The 27,567-nt window shown below is 32.6% G+C and overlaps 1 protein-coding gene across 1 annotated transcript in view; it reads left to right on the forward strand.

Moving 5' to 3' along the window:
- The window catches only part of LOC127722026 (5-hydroxytryptamine receptor 1F-like), a 50,419-nt gene extending 23,911 nt beyond the window's left edge, over window positions 1–26,508 (forward strand). The window contains exon 2 of the mRNA XM_052228880.1: window positions 24,935–26,508. Within this exon, the coding sequence (XP_052084840.1) occupies window positions 24,935–26,434 (1,500 nt within the window). The 3' untranslated portion in view covers window positions 26,435–26,508. The remainder of the gene's footprint in view (window positions 1–24,934) is intronic.
- The last annotated feature ends 1,059 nt before the right edge of the window (window positions 26,509–27,567 follow it).

The following is a 27,567-nucleotide window of genomic DNA, read 5'->3' on the forward strand; positions in this document are numbered from 1 at the left end:
GTCACTAATATAGTTAAAAACTTAAAAACTAAGATATTATTTTTTGAAAATGACTGATTTGGAAGCAGTGCTGAACTTACATAGTGACGCTATGTAACGGACAATATGATTTTTCATCTTTGAATACTTACTTAAAACCCGTTTGAGGCACATGCAAAACTGATTTAGTCATGAAGACGAATCTATTAGCTTGGTAGCTTTTACATGTTTGTTTACACCCACTTGATAGATGACACTGCTGTTGGACGTTTCGTTCCTAAGGGTATCAGCACTTCAGTAGTCAGCATTCTTAAGGATGTTCGCTCCTCTTGTTTTTGATCCTTTGCCAGATGTTCGGACTCTTCTGGTTTTATCCATGTAGTGCCATTAAAAATTTTGCACGCTAAGCCCTATTTTTCTTTTCATAACTTGATTACATATAATTTGAAATGCCATCTTTGAAAATCTTATAAAATCCTTGTTATTTTTTCAAAGTTTTTGAAAGAAAAAAGGTGCCAATATTAAACGTATGAAAAGTCTAGAGAGAATCATTTCCCGCCAAATTTTTAATGGCTTATATATCGTAAACAAGCACACGGACCCTTAATTTTTTTCTGCTTTTTTAATTTCTTTATATACTATGAATTTATAACAGTCTTTTCAAAAGCTTGTTATTTTGAAACAAAGAAGCGAACATACTTAAGAATATTAAAAATACTTACTTTGAATATCATTAATGAGGTAATTTTTAGTAAATTTAATGTAAATAAAATATAAAATTCATTCGCAAATACAAATGTTTTCTTTCCACTGTCAAAGATTGCCTCAACATTATTTGGAACAATTTTTTGGAATTTTCGTTTTCAATCATTTTGGTTTTCCGCTGTTTTCTTTGTAGTGCTACTGATGAGTCTTTTAAGACCAACGTCCGACTTGCATACTAAATTAAAACATGGTATCTTCGATGAGTTTTTACAACCATTTGAACAATGTCACTGCTGGGGGATTCTTCGTTGCCAAGGAATACCACCAGTCCACTAGTCAGCACTCCATTGCTGACATGGAATATAATTTTTGCTGCTATTTTATGCCGTTGGACTTGTAAGTCCTGATAGTGTCATCAGCTAAAAAGATATGTTGAAGAGAAAACTGAAAAGCTTTATTGCAATGGACATGGAATATCACCGGATTTATTTGCTTTCTAAATTAAACGAAAATACACGTGAAACCATTATGTGATGTAATTTCTGATTACATCTTCAAACCTCTGTATAAAGGCTTTTAACGGAAACTAATATTTATGTAGGCAGTATGACACAACTTTGACTGCAGTATAGAGATATCATAAAGGATATTTGAATATTTGCTACATTGTACTTAAATGTAGAATATTTTCCGGAATATTTTGGTTATATTAATACAGAGTACAACAAGACGTAAATTTGTTCAGAAAGTTGAAATTACTGTTGTTTCATGGATATTGAACATATGAAGAGAAAGTATTTTAAACAGAACAATATGTTACTGAAATACTTAGATTCAACATTAAATTCGATAAATTTTTTTTAATTCTTCAGCTGACCAAAATCTCCTTTTTGCCCAGTTAGGATCTTATGGCCAAGCTTTCCATACTTATACTTCCGGAGCACCTGAGATCACCCCCAGTTTTTGGTGGGGTTCGTGTTGCTTAGTCTTTAGTTTTCTATGTTGTGTCATCTGTACTATTATTTGTCTGATTGTCTTTTTATTTTTGGCCATGACGTTGTCAGTTTGTTTTCGATCTATGAATTTGACTGTCCCTCTGGTATCTTTCGTCCCTCTTTTATAGGGGCCTTTATAGTTCATCTTCAGTTATCTCCAACCTGTTAATTTTAATTTCGGAGGTTGTGAGTTCAAAGCCCGCTCGTGTCGAAAGAATCTAATTTTAATTGACAAGAATCGTCAGTTTTCCTCACTCCTCGACCAATAAAAAACTGACTGCCATTGTATAGCTAAGCTCGCTGGAAGTGGCATTTAACACAAACAAAAAAATATACTTATACATCATTGTAATGTTCGTTCTGCTGCTGTTGAAACATTTGTGTTGTGTTCCTGAGCATCACCGAAGAGACATTGCGTTTAATGTTATTAACAAGACTTAGAATTTATTAGATGAAACTTGTCTAAAAATTAATAAGTTTGGTAAATATTCTTAATCATTTATATTGACTTCTTGCGAATTTGATTTGCATATAAAGAAATTGTTTTAAACACATAAAAATAGTGTCATATTATTGTCTGAAGTCTATTTAAAGCAAAACTGTAATTTCTTTCTAATATCTGGTGTTCTACATTGGACAATCATCGATTATTTAAAACCATCTTTTGACCTCAAGATGTCTTTTGGTTTTTAGTGTCGTCGGGCTACAACCCCTTAACGTATACACTATATCTTCTTTCATTCAGTTATCAGTGAAATATCGATGAAATAAATATTTCCTTCCTTTAAGTTTGCATTTGATTTTTAGAAGATGAAATCTAATTACCATCTGAAGAATGGGGTTAGCCTTAACGGTCGCATCTATCAATGTTGTCCAAACATGTGCTCTAGGTTCAAATGCGACGACTTTGAAGGCCATGGCAATACATTAATGTTGTTCTGAGTTAGGATAACCATGGTTATGGGACCGGGCATTGAACTGATAAAAATCATTCGGTCGGTCAATTTCATTGTTTTTGACACGTACTAAGTTTGGTCTGTGGTTGCAGTATAATGATATCCTCATCATGAAGGTTTCACCGCCTGATCTATCAACTTCCTATACACAGGCATGGGCTAAACGCCAATTTTGACGCTTGTGTACGCGAGTTCGTCCATTAAATTCTTACAGAAGAAAACAAGAATCGTCACTGAAAACAGTTCCTCTGTGTACTTGGTCAAAAGCTTTTTTTTTAAGATTACCTGATAACTGTTTCTGAAATAACCTTAAAAATTTTATGGGATAATATTTGGTCACTGTGGCTCTCTGTTGATCAGATAGGCTTGCTGATCGCTACTAGAATAAGTACGCTGGCAAAGAACCTTTATCTGGCTGTGTTTGAATTGTTTAATACTGGTCACATTAAATTATAATATTAGATTTTAAAGTACAGGCGACACACTCTACATAATGGTCCTAGCTTTCTTTTAACGTGTAAATACGATCCAAGAAATTTTAAAACTGACATGAAGATTTTCAAAAAAGATAAAATAACAAAAAAAATAAATGCAGTGCGAGATAAATTGATAGATATTCAGGGGAAAAAATCATATGTGATAGCAAGAGGGAAACCTTTTTTCTCTCGTAAAACTCTTAAGCCTCCTTTTCGAGAAAACCCCCCGGTTTTTGGTGGGGTCCGTGTTGCTTAGTAGTTAGTTTTCTATGTTGCGTTTTGTATATCGTTGTTTATCTTTTGGCCGTTTTTTTGTTTTGTTTTTTGCAATGGCATTGTCAGTTTATGTTCGTTTTATGAGTATGAATATCCCTTTGGTATCTTTCACCTCTCTTTAAACATTGACGATTTGTCAATTTGCTATCAAAATCACATTGAAAATTAAGAAAAAAACATCCGAATTATTAGAATCATGATGTTTTGTAGCCTGGAATAATTATTTTTATAGCAGATATTTCGTTAACTTCTGGAACCACCAACAAGATTTAGTTGAATAACACATCATATTTTATATAGTTATCTGAGAAGAATATCAATTGCGCAGAAACTTGTTTTTGGTGTGGAGTGTTAAATTTTCAGTACATAAAATATTAAATCAGCAAATGAAAATCTTAAATACGTTTTCAAATATAAAAAAAAACAGTTTACTATTTTCGAACGTTACTGAAAATATAAGTAAACGAACAAAATTTGGAATGAAATTAACGAAACTATCAGAACAACTGTAGACTGACCGTCGCGATGAACAATTAAATGCATTCAAAAAGGACAAGCGAGGTTCAACATGTTAAATGGTTCATAATATTTGACAGAAGTTCATGATAGGTTGTTTTTTTTCGGGGGGGGGGGGGGGGGGAGGGGTATTACATTCTGTATGTGTCTGTCCCAAGTGACCAGAAGCCTGTAGTACAGTTGGTTCATTTCTCATATTAGTTATGCGTAAATTATTTTTTTATAAATAAGGCCGCTTGTTTTCTTGTTTGAATTGTGTCACATTTTTCATGTCGGGGCCTTTTATAGCCGACAAATCGGTATGAGTTTTTCTCATTGTTTAAGCCCGTACGGTAGCCTATAATTGCTCACTATCACCAAGGAATTGTATATTTAAATATACAATTCCTTGCTATCACTTCATTCTAACTCTGGTGGATAGTTGTCACATTGACAATCATACCACATCTCCTCATTTTTTATATAACAGTCTATAATTACTGTAAACTCGGGAGTTGTGGATAGTTAAACATTTCTTTGTGACTCCGAACTAAGCGGCTTAATCGTCCTTTGTTGAAAACTGTACCAAGACACAAAGGTACTAGCTGAAATATCATGTAAAGGATCCATGAAAAAAAATATAAAAACAATAATATAATTTCATGTAGAATACTCTATATAGCATGGATATTTGAAAAGTACACGAAACCTATCTAAGACCATGTACAAATGTAGCATTATTTTCTATGGTGAATCAGTATTATACAATTAAAAAAATTTTGATGAACTTGCGAATATCATTCTTTTGTTATCTATTACGTGAAAGGATATTTCCATAATTACATGTAATGTTCCATGTGGCTTAAAGTAATTAACTTTGAAGTTATAATGAGATACCATAAAAGATTTGTCCATAAAATTTTGTTTTGATTATCATGTCAATGCAATTTAAATCGACGACGACTTTGAAGAAATACTAACGGAGAGACAATGGGTTTTAAAGTGCTGTCCACGGGGAGCTCATTGTTTGGATTTTAAAACTTTTGAAAAGCAATTAGTGGATGCTTTGCAATCAGTGGTTTCATATTGAAAGACGGGAACTTGTTGAAACAGACCAAAATTGGAAAATAGACAGAAAATAATGACTTTTTTCAAGAAAGAAGGACTTGTTTCATAGGGCTCTATATCGTGTGCTCATGTACTTTGCACTTATGAATACCTTGTTTTATAAGGGTTAAAACTTTGTAAACATATAGATAATCCGCCATTTTCATTCATGGTTTGAATTTGAACATTCAAATCCATCAGGCTAATGTTAGCGTCACAAATACGTTTTATTATCAGATGGTATAAATAATTCAATGCTTCAGCTAACCTTCTTGTTTGTTTAGAGATTTAAAAAAAAAACGAATACAAATATCTTTAAGTTAGAACGATACGTGCTAGTGTATATTATTAAACAATTATGACTGCTTGTCCTATGGTTGTTTTATATATAAACAAGAATCATTTTATATTTTCATGGAGTTTGGAAGAGATTAATTTGTTAACAGACCTGGCATATTGTGTCTTGAATGTTCTCGTTGGGAAATATTTTCTATTATTTACTCGGCAGTTTCTAGGATTACAAATAATCCTTTATTTGATGCGTCTGTACTGCTTTTTCTGCTAGTATGATACATTTTTTGTACAAGCTGGAATGAAATTTTCACACAAATAATTATCTTCCTTTATTTCAAATTTGTCATGATTTTACTCATTGGCATTTTCTAATCTACGGAAAATGTTATATCAATCATTCTGCTGCTTCCTCTTTTGAATGCTAATATCGGGGAAATTGAGAACAACGGACACCGAAAGCAGGCAAATTGAATTGTCGTTATACAATTCCAGCAAAAAATATTATGTGCATAAATACACATAGTTATATGCAAAAAGTTATCTTCATATTATAGCATTTGTCTGATGGGGTGAAGTAGTTTTTGACAACCAAGTTCATGACATTAACGGGCATGGTAGAAACCGCTTAAATTGAATATATAGTTTTGAAAAGAAAATGCAGTTTGTGAAGAAGCAAACTCAAAAACAAGAAAACAAGAAAACAGTACATAAAATGACATCATAAAAGATCTCAGTAACAGAAACCTAACAATAACAAAATAGTCAAGCAAAATACATATTACACATCAGCTATATATGAAATTAAAGTACTTATTTGCAGATTTGTGCTACATTCTGACGCACCAAATTGTCATATTCTGAATAATCAGCTGGTACTTTGACCGTAAATTGTGTTCTTGTCAGCTTAATTTACGTCATCAATTAAAATGGAAAGAAGATCAGCTTGTTAATCTGTTATACTCATTAAAAACTTTCGTGTGAAAGCATAAAACAACTTCAGTGACGTCTAAACAATCAATTGTTGTGTTTCAGGTTAAATTTTAATAGTCTTTCACGACAAAAAACAATTTGAAGGAAATCGAGTCAAACTAGAACCGTCATACAATTATTCACATAGGCATAGTATAATTTATCAACGAACGCTGAAAGATTTAATGATAAAGAAGACTAGTACTGGATTGGTTTTGAAGTAGGATTTTTAAAGGATAGCTGAATGATTATATTCGAGTCTATTCTTGTATACACTCGGCCCGAAAGAGAAATTAAACTGTCTGTCCATCCGTCATATAAAAAGAACGTCAAATAAGAGTTTCATGTGAGTATGGTTTACCATTTGATTCGTTTTTTTTTTCAGTTAGTTAACATAAATTTCTTAAAATACGCATGAATAAATTCATTGATGACCGTAACTGATAACATTTCATAAATCGTTACTAATTCAAAAGGCTTGAAAACCATGATGGACATAAATAGAATAGCCAAATTCACATAATTGCCTGACGAAGATGGAACAATAATTCTAAAATTAGCGCCAGCGAATTTAAGAAAAGTATGTAATAAATCATGTCGGTACTGCATCACTGACAACTCTCAGAACTTCGAGTTTCATAGAAAGGTTTCTAGCAGCCATCTGTATCAATTATGAAAATGGGTTGACCCCCCAGCTTAAATTTCAGGCAGCAGTCCTTTTGCTTTGCCCCAAACATTATTTTTCAAATGTATCAATTGCGCCAATTTACGGAATCATTTGCTTCAATTTATCTGTAAATATTTTAAATGTTTACCGTACATAATAATCCTTAATAAATTGTGGTAACTGAATAAAATGATTTATGAAAATATGGGACTATTTGAAAGTCAAAGATGTGTAAGACCTAACACATGAAGAGCTACATTTTCTATATGAACAAAAGGGATCTAAAATCTAAGGTCAACTTTGCCTGAGGTAGTTGGAACCTTATAATTAGTTTCTTAATTATTTCTTGATTAAGGCATATCAACGGAAAATTTCAGATAATTTGTAACATACCATGTAAGTAGTACCAAAACAATAACCTTCACTTCGCCAATGTAAACTGCTGGTCCTATTCCTTGTGAAATAGAAGTGAATTCAATATTTTTTTAATCAACCGTATACTTTATTTTTGGCGCAAATGATTCTATGTTTTTTTTAACTAGTTGCGCAAACGTAACATTGGCACATACGAGTTGTGGCGCAAACGGGTTTTATTTACCTGTATATACATTTATGAAAAAAAAACGAAAACCAAAGATGTAAAAGACCCAACACCTGGAGAGCTATATGACCGAAAGGGATAGGAAACGATATGATTTCAAAAGATGTTATTATATTATGGGGGTCTAACATGTCTAAGGGGACTTCTTTTGATATCATGACATTGTAAGTAATTACCATTAACTTGTACTCTTTGCCTTCTACCATTCAGGAAGATCTGGATCAAACTACATGTGTGTACGTGTTTAGTCAATTGTTCCATAAGATTCAAATTCATTTATTAAGCGTCTGTTCGAAACCGTATCGGTATATATGGCTTCTTTTGGTTCACTTTTATCTAAGATATTGGTTCAATGACCTTTCACTTCAAATAATTGTAGTGACGTTGATCATCCACCAATAAATCCAAATTGTCTTTTATTGAATAAAGATAAAGGTAAAAACCAATCAGAAAAATTATCAGTATCAGTAGTTATTGAATAAGCAGTATCTGTTCATGTGATCTACAATTCTCTTCCCAATTAGCTTTTCCATAATCGTGCAAACAATGCTGGTAAGGATAACTGGTCTATAATTTGAAGCTAGATTTGTGTTTCTCATTTTCAATTTCTTCGTTATTATAAGTACATGTAGTCTTCTTGAATTGAATTGTTTAATCTTTATTTACTAGAGACTTTCAAATTAGATGTCAAAATAAGATAAGTTTCAATAAATGTCGCCTTTTATATTTTAAGAATGATCAATATTCATCATAACGAGATTACTGCGTGAGGACAATTTCAACGTCTGAAAGGTTTAAAGCATAAAATCTTACATACTCTGCCGGATTTTTTTTTAAAGATGGTTGTATATTTGTAAATATCTGTTAACATTAATGTCAAGAATTTACATGGTTTGAACTTAAATCGAATAAAAGTACCGCTTAGCTCATGACTGCATGACAAATTCCACGCATCCAATCTTAAAGTTGATTGAATAAAAGAAAGACTGTAAATTGTTCTGTGTAGCAACTGTAGTACTCTTCATTCCAGATATGATTGGCAACTTCTGTGATCTTCTAAAATAAGATCGGAGAGTTTACCAGACAAGATGAAGGGCAAAAACTCCCTGTTTGTTTTAAAGTTAATATCGCGAATCTTATACATATAGAACTTTGTGGAATTTTAAATTCTATTGCGTCTAAATTAACTGCTTTTAAAGAGCTTCAAGTATTTGTCTTAAATACACAAATTAAAATGTAATTCACCTCTATACATTTATGTTAAAAATAATTTGGGTATATAAAATATTGCTTTCGAATTCAAATTTGATATACTATTATGATTACAAATTATACATCCTGCAGACAGAAATTTATTATATTCTGAAATTTTTACGGCTGATAGAACTTTAGTATGAGTAAGGTTTGGAACGTCCTTTGATTTTTATTAGGACCATTTTGACAATTCTATCAATTTTTCCAACCTTTTTAAAGCATTTAAACTCGTGATACTTTACATTTTAGTAGAGATTAAGACTGACAATATTTTGGAAAATGGAACTGGTATGGAAAAATCTTTGGAAGTTGTTCGAACCCTAACGTCAGTTTCATTTTTTTTTTTGTACAATTGTATTATTTATTTGTAATCAATATTTTCTATATAATTACTGATGGTCCTCGAAATCCAAGTATATGATCTTAAGGGGGTACCCAACACTTTGAACAAAATAGATTTGACTCGTTTAAATTTCATAAATTTTGACAAAATATTTTCTTTGACCTGTTGACAAAAAATATAAAAATTTCGAGAAATTTGAACCACACAATTTACAGGAATAATTTCATTGGATACATAGCAGTTTGACAAACACTTTTTTTAATCATTGAAAAGCTTGATTTCTCTTTTACATTACTACATGTAATAGTATGTGATTAAAACGTTCAGCTGATTCATAAAGAGTCAACTCCCTTATGCGTTCTGTACCCTCTTTACATGAATAATGCATTACTAAATATAATATAATAATAAATTAACAAAAGCTCTTTAATCAATAGTCTTTCAAAATATAAACAAAATGTCTAAAGTTTTTATGTATCCGCTTCTGTGTCCATGGCTTGTTCAATCAAATATAATTGCAGTCGAATTATTCTATTCAAGTCATAGGAGCAACGACAATATCCAACAATCCATTTTTTCAACAAATACCTAGATCCTCAATCAAATGATCTGTTCCATAGCGAGTTTATTATCTTTTATGTCAAAATATTTGATACATGCATTAGTTTATTATGTCTTAAAAGTCTCTCATAATCTTTTTAAGATTGATGCATACATTACAAATGTGTTAATTGTTTTTATATGTTATCCTTTGAATCTTATTATATATTTGTATGTGGTGAGACTATAGTAAAATATTGAATCTTCCAATCTTAATTGCATAAAAGAGGGACGAAAGATACCAGAGGGACAGTCAAACTCATAGATCGAAAACAAACTGACAACGCCAAAAATACCTCTGAACAATAGATCCCCCAACCTTTTGATTTCCAAGATTGATTCAAGTTCAATTTTTAATTGTCGATGACTGCTTTCTTTAAATCAAATAAATCTTGTTTATACATTTTAAGGTATGAGCATTTTGCTCTTATACCATTGTTTTTTGTTGTAGTTTTTTTTAAAGGAGGGTGGTTGATTATAAACAACGAAGTGCGAAAGACGCAATGACAGACAGATTTGCCACTGCCGTGGTGCGGTAGAACATCTATTACATTGTTGTTTTTCTTCTTCATTGTTTATCTTTATTAATAAAGATAAAAATCATTATGCATTTTTTAATATAATTATGTGCTCTTTTTATGTGATTTCAGTTTCTTTCCTTACTGAACTAAAATTCTCCAAACATGTATATTATGTAACGAGCTTTTCAGTCACACTTGTTGCCTACGTCCTCAAAATAAGTTGTAGCATATTAGAAAAGATATTTGTTTCTGCAGATAATTTCTGTTTCAGGGGGTACTCGTAGCTCTGTTGAATCCATTATCAAACGTCGTTGAATGTATATATAACGATATCTTATCTACATAGATTCTTACACTTGACACACTAAGGGCACGTTCGAATATAACGGAAAATAATTAAGTTACATATGACACTTCTTTAGAGTCTTCATAACGTTTAATTCCAACTTTTCGTATTTGCTATTTGCTAAAAGAGTTATCAACTGTATATTTTTTTCCTTCTAGTTTTTTTTTTTATCATTTTTGATACTATTTTGTATTCAATCAACGACAACTTTGAAGTGACTTGTTTATGATAAAATATTTATTGTATGTTATTTGCCCACTGCTATTGGTTTTTTTTTATTCATTAAACAATTCAGCACTGTATAATTTAAACTTTCTAAAAGCAATCCTCTCTGTCGTTAGCTTTTTTTCCTCCCTTTTTCATAAAAAAACAACAGTTAAAGAAGTTTCATATGCAATTAATTAAGATAAAATACAAATAAACATGTGTTTAATGCATCAAATAATATGTTACCTGTGTATATTAATTAAAAATAAACATAATACTTGTAATAATGTTTATAAATTATGTACATGCGCATACAATTATAGATATTTTCATGTAACTTACAATTATTTTCTCTGTGTTCTTAATATCAAATAATTTGTAGATGCCTTATTTTTTCTTCTGTCGTCTAAATCTCCGGATTTTTACTTGGAATGTATGAAATTTTACTTGTAATGTAAATTCCTGTAACGAAGGCTTAATTGAAATATAAACATGATGATATCATTATCTTTTACAAAATGATACAAGAAAATTGCAATTGCAATTGATAATTTTGATAAATTGATTTTTTGCTTAACATCTAACGGCAAATATTCAATGCATATATAGTAGTTTTGGAGTAACGGATCGACTGGTACAATGTATGAAGGAAAGAGCATAGGCAAATAATTTGGTCTGGACAGATTGTTAGTTCAGATATGAATCCCTATTATTCTTTGTACAATTCGGAGTGAATTTTCTAAATGAGTTTGATTACATAATGTAAGATACTAAGTATATTAAATGCTACAGCATAATGATTAATGAAGTCTGCATTGAAAGATTCGATACATCAAATAGCTTGCCTTTATTTGCAGCAAACATTTATCTAAGACCATATTGTACAATCAGCTGTCAGACGAAGGTCGTATTATTGAATAAAAGAGAGTGAATTGAAAAGATCCACACTTCGCCCCGAGACGACAAAGACAAATATTTATTCTTCTGATTAATGGTCACATCGATGACCTGTTTTCTGTAACTTTGCTGTGGAAATTGATAAATCTTAAAATAATTGCAAATATTTTGATCCAGTTAGCATACACTTTTGAACCTGCTTTCCAGGTTACGCATTTTATCTCCTTGTTCAATAAAATTGAGAATGGAAATGGGGAATATGTCAAAGAGACAACAACCCGACCAAAGAGCAGACAACAGCCGAAGGTCACCAATGGTCTTCAGTGCAGCTAGAAAATCCCGCTCCCGGAGGTGGTCCTCAGCTGGCCCCTAAATAAAATTGTGTACTAGTTCAGTGAAAATGGACGTCACACTAAACTCCAAAACATATAAATGAACTTAAATTAAAAAAAATACAAGACTAACAAAGGCCAGAGGCTCCTGACTTGGGACAGGCGCAAAAATGCGGCGGGGTTAAACATGTTTTGTGAGATTTCAACCCTCCCCCTATACCTCTAGTCAATGTAGAATAAAGAAACACATAGCAATACGCACAGTAAAACTCAGTTCAAAAGAAGTCCGAGTCCGATGTCAGAATAGGTAACAAAAGAAACTAAGCAAAATGACAATGATACATAAATTAACAAAGGACTACTAGCAGTACTGACATGCCAGCTCCAGACCTCAATTAAACTGATTGAAAGATTATGTCTTCATCATATGAAAATCAAGTACAATCCCTCCCGTTAGGGGTTAAGTATCATACCATCATAAAATATATGAGAATAACATAACCCGTATCATGCCAACAACTGGTTTTAGAATAAATGTGTTTATTTCCGATGCAAAGACCCTATGAGTGAAGTAATATTAATACCAAAATATGCAATCCTCAACGACTTGACAACAGTATCGTAACTATATCCTTTCCGAATAAGTCTGTTTAAAGGTTTGGTTAGCTTTTGAGGTGAATGCCGACATTTTTTGTGCCTTGTAAAGAATATTACCATAAAATATTGGATGTGAAATACCTGAACGTATAAGATGTCTGCATGTTGATTTATATTTATAAATGATGTCCTTGTACCGATGATAAAATTTAGTAAATGTTTTGACTAGTTTGTGATATCGAAAACCCTGGTGTAATCATTTTTCAGTGATACAGAGATTTCTTTCGTTGAAATCAAATACGTTGTTACATACACGAGCGAATCGAACAAGTTGAGATATATAAACACCATAGGATGGCGACAAGGGAACGTCACCATCTAAAAATGGATAATTAACAATAGGAAATGAAAAATCATCTCTTTTTTATCATAAATTTTGGTATTAAGCTTCCCGTTAAAGATAAAGATATCAAGATTCAGGAAAGGGCAGTGTTCATTGTTAGTATTAGCTTTATTTAAAGTCAGTTCGGCAGGATAAATCTCTTTAGTGTATGATACTGAAGTCGTCATTATTGAGAGCCAATATATCATCTAAATATCTAAAAGTGTTATTAAATTTTTGAATCAGATGTTGTTTCGATGGGTCTTTGCTAATTTTAGTCATAAATTGTAACTCATAACAATACAGAAACAGGTCCGCAATAAGTGGTGCACAGTTAGTCCCCATCGGAATTCCGATAACCTGACGATATACGGAATCTCCATAGCGAACAGAAATGTTATCTAGTAAAGTTCATTTAATTTAATTCTTTATTCATTTAAACTGGATTGTCAACAAGCAATTTTTCAAATCAGTGGTCATTCTTTTGTTCTTTTACTGTGTTTTTTACTTTCACGAGATATAGTCCACATTGACAAAAACCATATTTGATTGATTGAATTTTGGTGTTTACGCCACTTTCCGCACTATTGGCTATATCGTGGCGGTCAGTGTTTTATTGGTGAAGGAAGTGGGGTTCGAACTCACAACCTCGGTGTTGACAGGCTAATTGTACAGTACATGAACTACTTAAAACTACTCGGACACCGAGGCCCCTAATGCCAAGATATGTGCTCATGTAACTTTGGTTTAACACGACCACATTTTCTGCTTGGCAGGCTATCTAGACCATGTTTTGTTTGTTGCAGTTTTTCTTTGTGTGTACGTCTATTTTTCCGAGGAGTTTCGAATGTTAGGTTTGATCTCTTGTTTCGTCCTATATTTTTGATAATTGCTGTTATCCTTTTTATGTGTATTACAAAAATACGAAAGAACATAGTACAAGATCTGTGTTGCACTTACTTGTAAATGCCATCTTCTATGAATAAAAATAGATGTGGGGGGTGTACGTCACAAAGACAGCAACCCAACAACAACTAAAAACCAAAAGACACTTCCAGGTAAAAATAATGTCATAAACTCACTAGTAAGTAAGTAAGTAAATATGAAATCCAATAATAAACCACGAAAGAAAACAGAAGGACCATTCATTACTGCGACAAACGGATTACTAGCATATCTATAAAACTGTATCCTTGCAACAGGAAACAGAGAGCCATTCGATCGTATCTAAATAATATAACAATCTTTAAAACAACGTAAAATGTAAAAAAAAAATCAAATACAAATTGGTTTATTTATTATAGCAGACCTGGTTTTCTGCGAACTCTTTAAAATATAAATAATAAATCATCCGTGAACAATTATAGTGAGGAAGTAATAATTTGCATTGACACAAGATTTATCTAGTAATTACCGATATCTGATTTATCTTCAATTATTTTCCGATACGATAAACTCCTTGTTTTTCAAGTAATTAGCAATGGCAATTTTTCCATTTAAAAAACATCAATTTTATCACCATGATACTTTAATAGTTCCACTCAATTGATACATCAGAACTGAAGATCTAATTAATCTTGATAATTCCAATTAAAAGATTGTTTTTATAAATCGAAAAATTCCACATATTGATTAAATGTAACTACAAATTTTTTTTTATGCTAACGATATGAATCATGTTTTGATGTTCATACATTCAAATCGGTAATTATGTAATTTTGTTAGCTGTAACCTGTGAACAGATATAGTGTGCAAGTAGTATTGAAAATTAACCTTAAATATGAGTTAAACAAGTCTGAGGGAGCAAGAACTTATTGAAAAGGGACTACATGTATTTGTTTTGCAGTGTTGGGTGTATATTTAACAATCAGATTTATTACATGAAACACAATGATGCGTGTGGAGAATGCTACGATAGTTGAACACAAAAAAAACCCATATGAATGCAGGGGTAACGTTGAAGAGCAGATATTTTCTGTAGATTGTCATGCAATATTTGACTTGGTTTATTGGTATTGATGGTTAATCGTTTCATTTGCAATCATACGACACCTATTGAACAAGCAAATCGGTATATGTCATTTAATCTCGACGACTCGGTAACACTACACAATGTAGGTTACCCTAACAGTTCGGATTAAAGGGTCATCCTGACCGTGCAGATTTAATGATATATATCGATTTGATTTGGCAAAAAAGGTTTTAACTCATGACGCCATCAATTTACATGAACGTTTTGGAAAAAGGCGGACGATATTAACGGCTCCTAGGAAAATTTCTCTTGTAGGATAAAGAAAGGGGAAAATACGTCTAAGTAGTAAAAGGTTGATAACTTGTATTTGCTTTTTTGATAATGAAGCTTTCCCCTAAATTGTTATATTATTTCGAGAATTGCGTTTTAATGGTAGTAATTTAATTATAGTTCCATTTAATGTCCTTTTAAACCCGTTTATGACAAACCATAACTGAAACTTTAAAGGGTTATTGAGAATAGATTAATTGCTTTTCTTTCTCTCAAGAATATCCTCAGAGGAAGATTAATCAAAGAGAGATGGACCTTGTTTTATAGTACAAAGTTAACAGAACTAGAGGCTCTCAAGAGCCTGTGTCGCTCACCTGTATTTACTGATGCTTTGGAAATCATGTAAAATAAGGTTAAAATCATAATTAATAGTATTAGATATTAGATATTATAATGATATCTAAGATAATAACAAAAAACTGCAAAATTTTTGTAAAATTACTAACTCAGGGGCAGCAACCCAACAACGGGTTGTCGGATTCGTCTGAAAATTTCAGGGCAGATAAATCTAAATCTGATGAACTTTTTTGCCACCAGTCAGATTTGCTCTAAATGCTTTAGTTTCAGAGATATAAACCAAAAACTGCATTTTACCCCAATGTTCTATTTTTAACCAAGTCGGCCATGATGGTTAGAAGGCGGGGTCATCGGACAAATTTTTCAAAGTAGATACCCTAATAATGATTATGGCCAAGTATGGTTATATTTGTCTCAGTAGTTTCAGAGAAGAAGATTTTTGTAAAAGATTACAAAAATTTACAAAAAATTGTTAAAAATTGACTATTAAGGGCAATAACTCCTAAAGGGGTCTACTGACAATTTTGGTCATGACAACTTATTTGTAGATTTTACTTTGCTGAACATTATTGCTGTTTACAGTTTATCTCTATCTATAATAATATTCAAGATAATAACCAAAAACAGCAAAATTTCCTTAAAATTACCAATTCAGGGGCAGCAACCCAACAACCGGTTGTCAGATTTGTCTGAAAATTTCAGAGCATATAGATCTTGACCTGATAATCAGTTTTACCCTATGTCAGATTTACACTAAATGCTTTGGTTTCAGAGATATAAGCCAAAATCTACATTTTACCCCTATGTTCTATTTTTAGCCATGGCGGCCATCTTGGTTGGTTGGTGGGGTCATCGGACACATTTTTTAAACTAGATACCCTAACAATGATTGTGGCCGATTTTGGTTAAATTTGGCCAAGTGGTTTCAGAGGAGAAGATTTTTGTAAAAAGCTAACGACGACGGAGACGACACCGACGACGACAACGACGGACGACGGACGACGGACGCCAAGTGATGAGAAAAGCTCACTTGGCCCTTCGGGCCAGGTGAGCTAAAAACAGCAAAATTACCTTAAAATTACCAATTCAGGGGCAGCAACCCAACAACGGGTTGTCCGATTCATCTGAAAATTTCAGGGCAGATAGATCTTGACCTGATAAACAATTTTACTTCATGTCAGATTTGCTTTAAATGCTTTGGTTTTTGAGTTAAAAGCCAAAAACTGAATTTTACCCCTATGTTCTATTTTTAGCCGTGGCGGCCATCTTGGTTGGTTGACCAGGTCAAGCCACACATTTTTAAAACAAGATAACCAAATGATGATTGTGGCCAAGTTTGGTTTAATTTGGCCACGTAGTTTCAGAGGAGAAGATTTTTGTAAAAGATTACTAAGATTTACGAAAAATGGTTAAAAATTGACTATAAAGGGCAATAACTCCTAAAGGGGTCAACTGACCATTTCAGTCATGTTGACTTATTTGTTAATCTTACTTTGCTGAACATTATTGCTGTTTACAGTTTATCTCTATCTATAATAATATTCAAGATAATAACCAAAAACAGCAAAATTTCCTTAAAATTACCAATTCAGGGGCAGCAACCCAACAACAGGTTGTTCGATTCATCTGAAAATTTATGGGCAGATAGATCTTGACCTAATAAACAATTTTACTTCATGTCAGATTTGCTCTAAATGCTTTGGTTTTTGAGTTATAAGCCAAAAACTGCATTTTACCCCTATGTTTTATTTTTAGCTGTGGCCGCCATCTTGGTTGGTTGGCCGGGTCACGCCACACATTTTTTAAACTAGATACCCCAATGATGATTGTGGCCAAGTTTGGTTTAGTTTGGCCCAGCTGTTTCAGAGGAGAAGATTTTTGTAAAAGATAACTAAGATTTACGAAAAATGGTTAAAAATTGACTATAAAGGGCAATTACTCCTAAAGGGGTCAACTGACCATTTCGGTTATATTGACTTATTTGTAAATCTTACTTTGCTGAACATTATTGCTGTTTACAGTTTATCTCTATCTATAATAATATTCAAGATAATAACCAAAAACAGCAAAATTTCCTTAAAATTACCAATTCAGGGGCAGCAACCCAATAACGGGTTGTCCGATTCATCTGAAAATTTCAGGGCAGATAGATCTTGACCTGATGAACAATTTTACCCTATGTCAGATTTGCTCTTAATGCTTTGGTTTTTGAGTTATAAGCTAAAAACTGCATTTTACCCCTATGTTCTATTTTTAGCCGTGGCAGCCATCTTGGTTGGTTGACCGGGTCACGCCACACATTTTTAAAACTAGATACCCCAATGATGATTGTGGCCAAGTTTGGTTAAATTTGGCCCAGTAGTTTCAGAGGAGAAGATTTTTGTAAAAGTTTACGGACGACGGACGACGGACGCAGGACGACGGACGACGGACGCAAAGTGATGAGAAAAGCTCACTTGACCTTTCAGGTCAGGTGAGCTAAAAAAACGCTTCACTTTTCAATCTTTAACTTCCCCCTTCAACAACAATTTTTCAACTGAAATAATTTTGAAGACCTATTCGAAGTCTGATTGATAGGCAACTTATATTTTTTCCTGTTTTGGCCCATACTTAAATATCGACCTCTTTAAATTCGATCCCAAAATAGTCACTTTAAAGGAATAAATATTTAAAAAGTCGTAATAAATTCCATTGAGCACAAAACTTATCCAAATCAGATTTCAATAACATTTGTATTTTATTTAGATATTTTAAAATACATTTACTTTTTGACAGAAATTACAAAAAAAAATAAGTATCTTGTTTGACTTTGAAACCCCGATTTAAGATTTACATTGTACACAAAATATCATAAAATGTTCCCAGTTTGAGGAATGAGAAACTCTTCCTATTTCATTGTTTGAAACGACTAAGTATAATTATACATAGTTGTTAATTGATCAACTATGTCGTAATTGCAAGGTGAGTGGCGGAATCAGGGGGTCGAACATACCCTTTGAATGGAAAAGATATATTTTTTAGCATTAAATCGTCAAAATTTTATTTAGCCTCGTTTCGCTCGGCAGTATTTCTTCCATTTTTAAATTACGTCCCCTTTTGAAAAATCCTGGATCCGCCCCTAAATGTAAAAGAACATTTGAACTGTGCAGTACTGTGAGGTAATTATTGAACACCTGATCTGTGCATTATCCATATTAAAGCATAGTAATTAAAAACAAAGAGATTTTGCCTGTCTTGTGTTAATCTTATATTTACACCAAGATTTCGTTAAATGAAATTGGATACCCTGCATTTATCATGCTTTTCTTTTCAATAACTTGTGGTCAAATCGCTAAAAGACCCCCTCTTAAATTATTGAAAACTATCATTCTGCATTGACAATGATATCTTGTTGAAATCTAGCGCCATCAAGGGTATATAATACATAGGAATATTAATTTTGATACTGTATTCCACGACGCCCACGAGATAATCTTAATTACGTTAAAAAATATTAGGATTTTCAATTGCAAAACAAAATGGCTACCCAAGGAGAATCTGTAAATTCTGATATCATTGGAAGTTGGAATTTGAATGAGGCAGAGGAACTTCATATTAAGTAAAAATTAATAAACAAATAAATATAAATCATAAATCAATTGATGAAAAACTACATCGCTACTAAAAGATTACAAGACGACGAAAATAAAAACATTAACCTACAAAACTTTACACAGGAAACTATAGACTGAAGAACATAAACTTCAAATTAATCCAGTTCACGTCTAAAATGATAAGCAGATTGAGAAAATTCATGTGACGTTCATCGTCGATAAATAATTAGGAGGTACATTTGTAGTATGGTGTAGTTACTTTAACAGAGGAATACACATAATACCCATTGAAATCTATTGTACAGAATGTCATTGCTGTAAACCAAGTCATTATGGCGACCGTAAACTAACTGTTAAAGTATTTCAAAATAAAGCAACAGTGATAGTAGGAAAATTTACATATGTAATGCATATACAATTCATCAAGGCAACAACGCTAACCTTACGGCTTTAGATGCCTTGATATAAAAAAAGGCATTCGTTAGTTTCGATCTTTTGTTGCACATGTTGCATGCACAATTTACACAAATTTTCTATGTCGATTATATCTGATAAAGTGGGTAGCAAGTTCTGTCTTTACATGGTATTCATCTGTACGACTAACGTTGAGATGATCAAATCTATATAATCTGGTCTCTTTATCTTACATATATGCGCCAGAAAGTAATCGTCAACAAGGTTGATATTTTTTCTACCAATAAAGACGAGAAGATGCAAGTTGTTGCTTTAATCATATTCAACTTAAAAAAAAAATAAAAACCAAAATTAACATACCTTTATACATACAGATTTACGCAATGAAAAAAATATTCACAATCAAATCAATTTTTATGATAAGGAATCTAGGTGACAACATTGCTTATTTTAGTCTTTAAATGTTGTTTCTCAAATAATTCATACGTGTCAGGGATGTTTTATTATATGGATCGCATTATTTCCGTGTACTGACAGATCTCGTTATGGGGGAGTTAAAAGATAATATCTGGATCAAGCTGGTATTACAATATGAATATAGCCGTGCGCAGAAAGCATAATATTTCCTTATTTACGTAGTTTGGGTTAAAACATTGAAAAATTAATATAAATATAAGGAGACGTGGTTTGATTGTCAAGGAAACAACTATCCATAAAGACCAAAGGATAAAGATGTGAACAATTACAGGTCGCCGTACTGCATTCGTCAATGAGCAAAACTCGAACCGTACAGTAGACTATAGGTGGCCCAAGTATGACAAAATTTGAAACAATTCAAAAGAGAAAACCAACATCTACTACAACAATGAACTGAAAACAAAGATGACAGACAACAACCAACAACAACTAATGGGTTACAGGTTCCTGGCTTGGGATAGTCTAAAATAGATAATTACAGATGCGATTAGGATATCGAAGATGATGATTGTGCAGACAGGTTCAAATCAGGAGTTCAATCCTCTCCTATTACATGTACATACAGAAATAGTTTTAAATTTGCGTATTCTTTCTATACATGACTTTTTTTAATTAAAGTTCCTTAAGCTTTTCAAGGATGTAAGAGTCGGTGGCACAGACATGCACTTTTTGGCAAAAAAAATGCTATTGATTAAAAAAAATTGAAAATGATAGTGGACACTGAATGACTTATACTAAGGTAAAGTGTTTTTTTCCAGAAATTTACACCCACCCCCATCCCCCACAAACACACTTTTCGGTCTACCCTTACGCCATTGATAAAGGAATACTTTTATATTTTCCTGATAATGTTAATTCATATATGCGTAACTGTCATTATCAGATATTCCGCGTAGCCAATGGAATGTTGCTGATACTTCGAAATTTTACAATAACAAATTACTTGTAAGCTATGGGCAAATATTTGAGTCGTCTTATACATGTACATGTATGATCTGGAATATATTAATAGTGAATAAGTATTGAAGATCACATAATCATTGATAGGTCATTAAAGATTTTGGAAGCCCTGAATTGTTTTTTGCCGTTAACTGATACTCTTTTTTTCAACCCGCTATTCATAACTAGAGCTATGAATCAGTGTAATTGAGGTCTGGAGCTGGCATGTCAGTAACTGCTAGTAGTCCTATGTTAATTTATACACCATTGTCATTTGCTTAGTTTCTTTTGTTACCTATTCTGACATCGGACTCGGACTTCTTTTAAACTGAGTTTTACTGTGCGTATTGCTATGTGTTTCTTTATTCTACATTGGCTAGATGTACAGGGGAGGTTTGAGATCTCACAAAACATGTTTAACCCCGCCGCATGTTTGCGCTTGTCCCAAGTCAGGAGCCTCTGGCCTTTGTTAGTCTTGTATGTTTTTTTTAATTATAGTTCATTTATATGTTTTGGAGTTTAGTGTGACGTCCATTTTCACTGAACTAGTACACAATTTTATTTAGGGGCCAGCTGAGGACCACCTCCGGGTGCGGGATTTTCTCGCTGCGTTGAAGACCCATTGGTGGCCTTCGGCTGTTGTCTGCTCTTTGGACGGGTTGTTGTCTCTTTGACACATTCCCCATTTCCATTCTCAATTTTATCTACCATGAATCAAAGTTTGACAACAAAAAAACTCTCGTATCTTGCTTAAATTAATTAAGCAACGTCAACATAAACACTTCTTTAACCGAGAAACCTAGCTTTGTTTGTAGTGTCTTGTCTCTCTCAACCGTAAATAACCATGGTAAATAGCATATTGTTTCATAAGTACAGAACAAATGTGATATCAATCAAATTTATCAGTTCGAAGAAACGAGTAACTAAAAAACTTGGATATAGCTAATTGGAAATTATCATTGTAACCAATTACTGTCTTAAACCAAAACGAAAGATAATGCCCGAAGATTTAATTCATGATAGTAATACCATCATAATTATTTACTCAATGTACTTTCCATTGCTCATAATTCCATTTGAAATTCTCTAACTGTAGAAGTACAAATTTGAACAAGTGCTTCTGGACAAAGACAATAGTCTGGCTTCAACAAATTTGATAACAGAAAAGTGTGCACATGAAGCAGATCGGGTTTTTTTTACTACATAGAATAAAATGTTTACTTTAAGCAAATACTCCCAAATGGTTTATCCATTCTTCGGTTTGGTTACTTCAATTAGATTTGCAGGAAACCATACAAGTATATCAAATAATTGTTTTCAAGCTTTTCGACATTTCTGTTCTCATTTTATAAGTACATGTGTGACAATAAAATGTTTACTTTAGGAAAATATCCCCAAGTGTAATGTTGTAATAAAAAGGGCCTGGTTTATTCATTCTTCGCTTTTGTTACTTCAAATTGATTTGCAGGAAACCATTCAAGTGTATCAAATTGTTATCAAGACTTTCGACATTTTTGTTCTCATTTTATAAGTGCATGTGACAATTCGGTCAACAGAAAATATGGCTAATTAAACTGTAGCAATACTTTGATATATAATGTATATTAAACTCAAAAGAACCGCCAACATGTTACCTTATTTGAACACAAGAATAAATTAAAAATTTTAATTACAAAATGAATGGATATGGCTTATATTTAGTCATCAGTTTGATTCGAACTTTTTTTAACAGTCCACTCAGCACCACGTGACGTTGCTATATCTTTTAGTTCTTCATTTGTTGCGTTACAATAATTAGTAATCTAGAAATTAAGGAGTTGTCATCTGATTTAATAACATTTATATTTAGACTAAGTTCAAATCGTCCATTATCTTGTCCCTAGGCGCGTTTTTTTGTTTTTTTTGGTTTAATCAAACATCTGGCATACACAATGTAGTTCTAAAAGGTCGTTTTAAAAAGGCGAAAATAGATATCTTACGAGCCCGAGATGTCAAAATTGTTTGAATTACGTAACATTGCATACTTGATATCAATAAATCACACTTATGAGGGAGCAATCATTTACTTGAACAAAAGAAAACGTGAGTACAAGTAGGTGAGACTGCAATACAACAAAGCCATATATGATATCTTCATGTCATCTATTTGCAGTTTGTACTTTTAAAATTACTGAAATAGTTAAATAGTAGAATTCGATGTTGTGAAAAAAAAAAAAAAATACACTGCTGAGCTGACTTTTCGTTATTAATATTTTAAAAAAGTGAAAGATACACGTGTTGTCTCCTGATGGTTCATATCAAAATTTGATTTTGTACAGTTTACTCAGCACCACGTTTTCATAGCTTTTAGTTTTTTTCTTTATTGAGTTGCAATAATTTGTAATTTAGAAATAAGGAGTTGTCATCAATAAAAAAAATATATTAAGATTAATCTTAATTCATCCACTACCTTGTTCTTATGATAATGAATTTTACAAATGGGTATATTTCGTCTTTTCGTTATCTCAAGAGTTCAGAAATTCACATGATATCCTATTTGGCAGATGATTTTAAGCAAACCTAGAAATATTTTTTTTTTTCGTGGAATATATTTTAAAATAAAGCAGCAAACATCTAATGTCTGAAATCGTATTAAAAAAATGAAAAATTGTCCCTGGGACACAGAGGCCCCTGCTTAAAAAAATATGGCAAATTCTGCATTTTTCAATTTACAAAGGGACATAACTCAAATTCGAACATGATCTGTATTTGGTGGTAATAATCATTGTGTATAAGTTTTGTAACATTTGGTTGAGGCAAACTACAAAGTTAGAGTGCGAAAACGACAAATTTAGCATTTTTTCCATTTGTAAAGGAACATTACTCGAGAACGGTGAAAGTGACGCCACCCAAATTAAAACTTGATATGTGTTTGGTTGTAATAAAAATTTAGTTCTCAAAGATTTGCTGCAGTTTTCATACCATGGTGAATGTTCGAATAAAATCGTTAATAGATTAATAATTAAGCTTGTTCAGAACTTTGAAAAGTCTGTCGGAATATTTCTAGTAAAAAGTAAAAAGTCAACGTGCAATTTGAGCTTAGATGATATGCACTGATTTTAAGATACAAACATGAACATACGCATTGTTTGATTATCACAAAGTTATTACTTCAAAAGGAAACCTTTGTATTTTCAATTAAAATAGACAGATGTTTTTTCTTGATACAATTGTTTTGTAGGAAGATAGATAATTACACTTTAACTTCTATCATATTTTTTCCTGAAAATTAATTATACTTGTTAAATATTCAACTTTATTGGTAGTACAATGAACCGATTGCGGGTTTTGTTTTCCAGATTGAAAACTGTTTGAACGTTTGGATTTGTGTTCCTTATTTAGAGTTTTACCGGAAGAAGAAGAATAAGGAGATGTGGTATGATTGCCAATGAGACAGCTATCCACCAGAGTTCAAATGAAGTGGATGTAATGTCATTATAGGCAACCGTACGGCCTTCAACAATGAGGAAAACCTATACTGTATAGTCGGCTATAAAAGGCCCGACATTAAAAATGTGAAATAATTCAAACTAGAAACCCAACGGCCTAATTTATAACAGTTAACGAAAAATAAATATGACAGACATGAACAAACGACAACCACTAAAATACAAACTCCTGACTTGGGACAGGCACATACACAACTTACATAAAAACAATAGAAACAAAGCAACGAAATAAGAGTACTCGCATTCCTGAAAGCTAGTTCAAAGCTAATTACAAGTTAACTAATAATTAATCGTGTTTTCCTAGACTGATGCAGGTATTTAATTTTAGTCATAAAGAACATGTCCGTATTTGTGCGATTGGGTAAAGAATTATTCTAATATGCATATCAGATAATCGTAAGACATATTTTCTTTTATCATTTCAGGTAAGCAACATGTACATAGTAAGCCTCGCTGTTGCCGATTTAATTGTTGGTATGTTTGTCATGCCAATCAGTGCTATATATATCTTCACCGAACAATGGTATTTTGGTGTAGGACTTTGCCAGTTATGGATATCTGTGGATTACATAGCTAGCACGGCGTCTATATTCAATTTGTTTATATTGAGTGTTGATAGATACTGTTCTGTGAAGTCACCTTTGAAGTATATTAGAAAACGAACGAAAAAGAGAGCATTATTTATGATATCATTTGTTTGGTTCTTGTCGTCACTATGGATAATTCCAATTGTTGGATGGCACTTCTTTGTGTTTGGTGGTATACGAAGTGTACCTTCCAATGTTTGTGAGACTGAATATGCAAAGGATTCAGTATTCAAAGTAATAACAGCTTTCTTTAATTTTTATCTTCCACTAACTATAATGATATGCCTGTATGGAAAAGTATTTCATGAAATTCGAAAACGTTCAGCATTAGAACTTGGGCAGAGACATACTTCAAAACATCCAACTGTTCAATTTTTACCAAGTTTAGATTCCCAAACATTAGATGACAGCAGTGAAAACAATATAACAACTGCTCTCAAAGAAGATTCAAAATTGCATTTTACAAGTGGATTTTACTCAGTTCACGGGAATAATTGTAACCAAACAACTTATAAAACTCGTCGACGTAATAATGTGATACCAAAAGCTTATCGAGAATTCCATGTCACTGAGTTTAATACGCGATATATTCCAAAAAGACGTATTGAATACATTTACGATGAGGGTGTATTCGATTCCACAACAGAAAAATTGGAGCGATATTATTACAAGAAACAAATGAATGGTTCAAGTCAGAATGGACCTACATCATACACTTGTGATATAGGTATTGATCAGTCTCCTCCTTCCGGAACACCGACGGGGAGTTCTAGTAGTGAAGACCGACAGTCTATCAGATCGCTAGAGCCTCCGCTGACACATAAAAAGAAGTCATTATATTCACTGACTAATGGTCTGAAACAGATTCGGCAGGCAACGAACATAATGGACCATACATCAGTTGTCAGTCAGAAAGCCCATATGAACGGCAAAAATCGCTTAACAACACTGAACGATGAATCACATAGACGCATTTCAAAATTACTTAACATTGGACACCGTCTTCGAAATATTCGTCGAAGTTCGTCATTGACAAAAGAAATCAAAGCGGCACGACAACTAGGAGTAATCATGGGAGCTTTTACGCTTTGTTTTCTACCATACTTTATTTTATTTCTCGTTGTCGCATTCTGTGATGGATGTATTGATCCAGGACTTCTAACCGCAATGACGTGGATTGGATATCTTAATTCGACACTTAATCCCTTTCTTTATCCATTGTGCAATACAAATTTTCGAAGGAAATTTAGAAAGATGTTTGGATTTAAATCGCGTCCCAGACATAAACCTGATGTCAATAACACAGAACGAAATAGCTTTACAATGCGGTATGATTAAATTGCGTTGGTAAAGTGAAAATGGTGCTAATCAGTTTGTAAGCTGCATTTGGGCTAGACAATCTAAAACATAATCCCGATTGGTCAATTTACATAAAAAGATCACAAGATCGCTAAGTCATGTAAATTTGTGCTCGTGGAAGTAATACACTACGTATACGAGTTTGTAAAATCATTCATGATACATATCACTGTATAGGCGGCTGTTAGCTTAAGTAAATTCAGTTTCAGTTGAAATTAACACTCAAAAGACATCAAACGAAATTCAATACGTTCATACCGAAATGAAAAATCAAAACCGAAAAGACAATATTACTGTGTTACCACATTTTTAAAGTAAAGTGTAACATGGGTATTTACAAGCAGGAAGGACACTTAAATTAGACAAAAAACATAAAAAGATTAATTTTTGGGTCAAGAACTTAAACCAAATACGGGCTCCAGGCTACAAAGGGTAGGCACTTTCTGCTTCACTGCCTCACTTGTCAATTACCCAGTTGCCAATAGTATATGGAGAAAGAAGAGGGAAAATGACTACAAAAGAAATGGAACTACTTTGGTCACATTCCCGTCTAAAATTGCCTACATTGATATCGTAACGGTTCTTTTGACAGAGTTAAGACATGACAAATCTTTGGCAGTCAGTTGTATACTCAATATGTTTTATTCATATCTATAAAATGTTTTCACTTCACAACTTGTCGTATGATAAACGAAATTATCTCATTTTGAATACCCTATGTTGACGTCTTGATGTAATCTGAGGTAGTATTGTATTTTGGGATTGCTGTCTCATTGGCTTATGCTCACATCTTCTTTTATTTACAATTTCATGGCACTTATTTTTAGCATGGAAATTAAATCAATAGTAAAATGATGATAAACTATCCTCGTTGTGACTAGCATCCTTGGATACAACTTATATTAAATCAAAATACAATGTGGCTTTAACAAGTGTTTTATACATGTATGGTCAGCTTTGTGCCAAAATTTGTGTTACATGCAAAGTATGATTCATATTCATGACTGTATATTTACTAAGTGTGACAATCTTGAACATGATTAATAAAATTAATACTCTAATAACTTACCTAATGTATATACAAAGTTAATTTTCCGCCAAAACGAGACTTA

Source organism: Mytilus californianus, unplaced genomic scaffold (genome assembly GCF_021869535.1).
Source record: "Mytilus californianus isolate M0D057914Y unplaced genomic scaffold, xbMytCali1.0.p SCAF_1, whole genome shotgun sequence".
Lineage (NCBI taxonomy): Eukaryota > Metazoa > Mollusca > Bivalvia > Mytilida > Mytilidae > Mytilus > Mytilus californianus.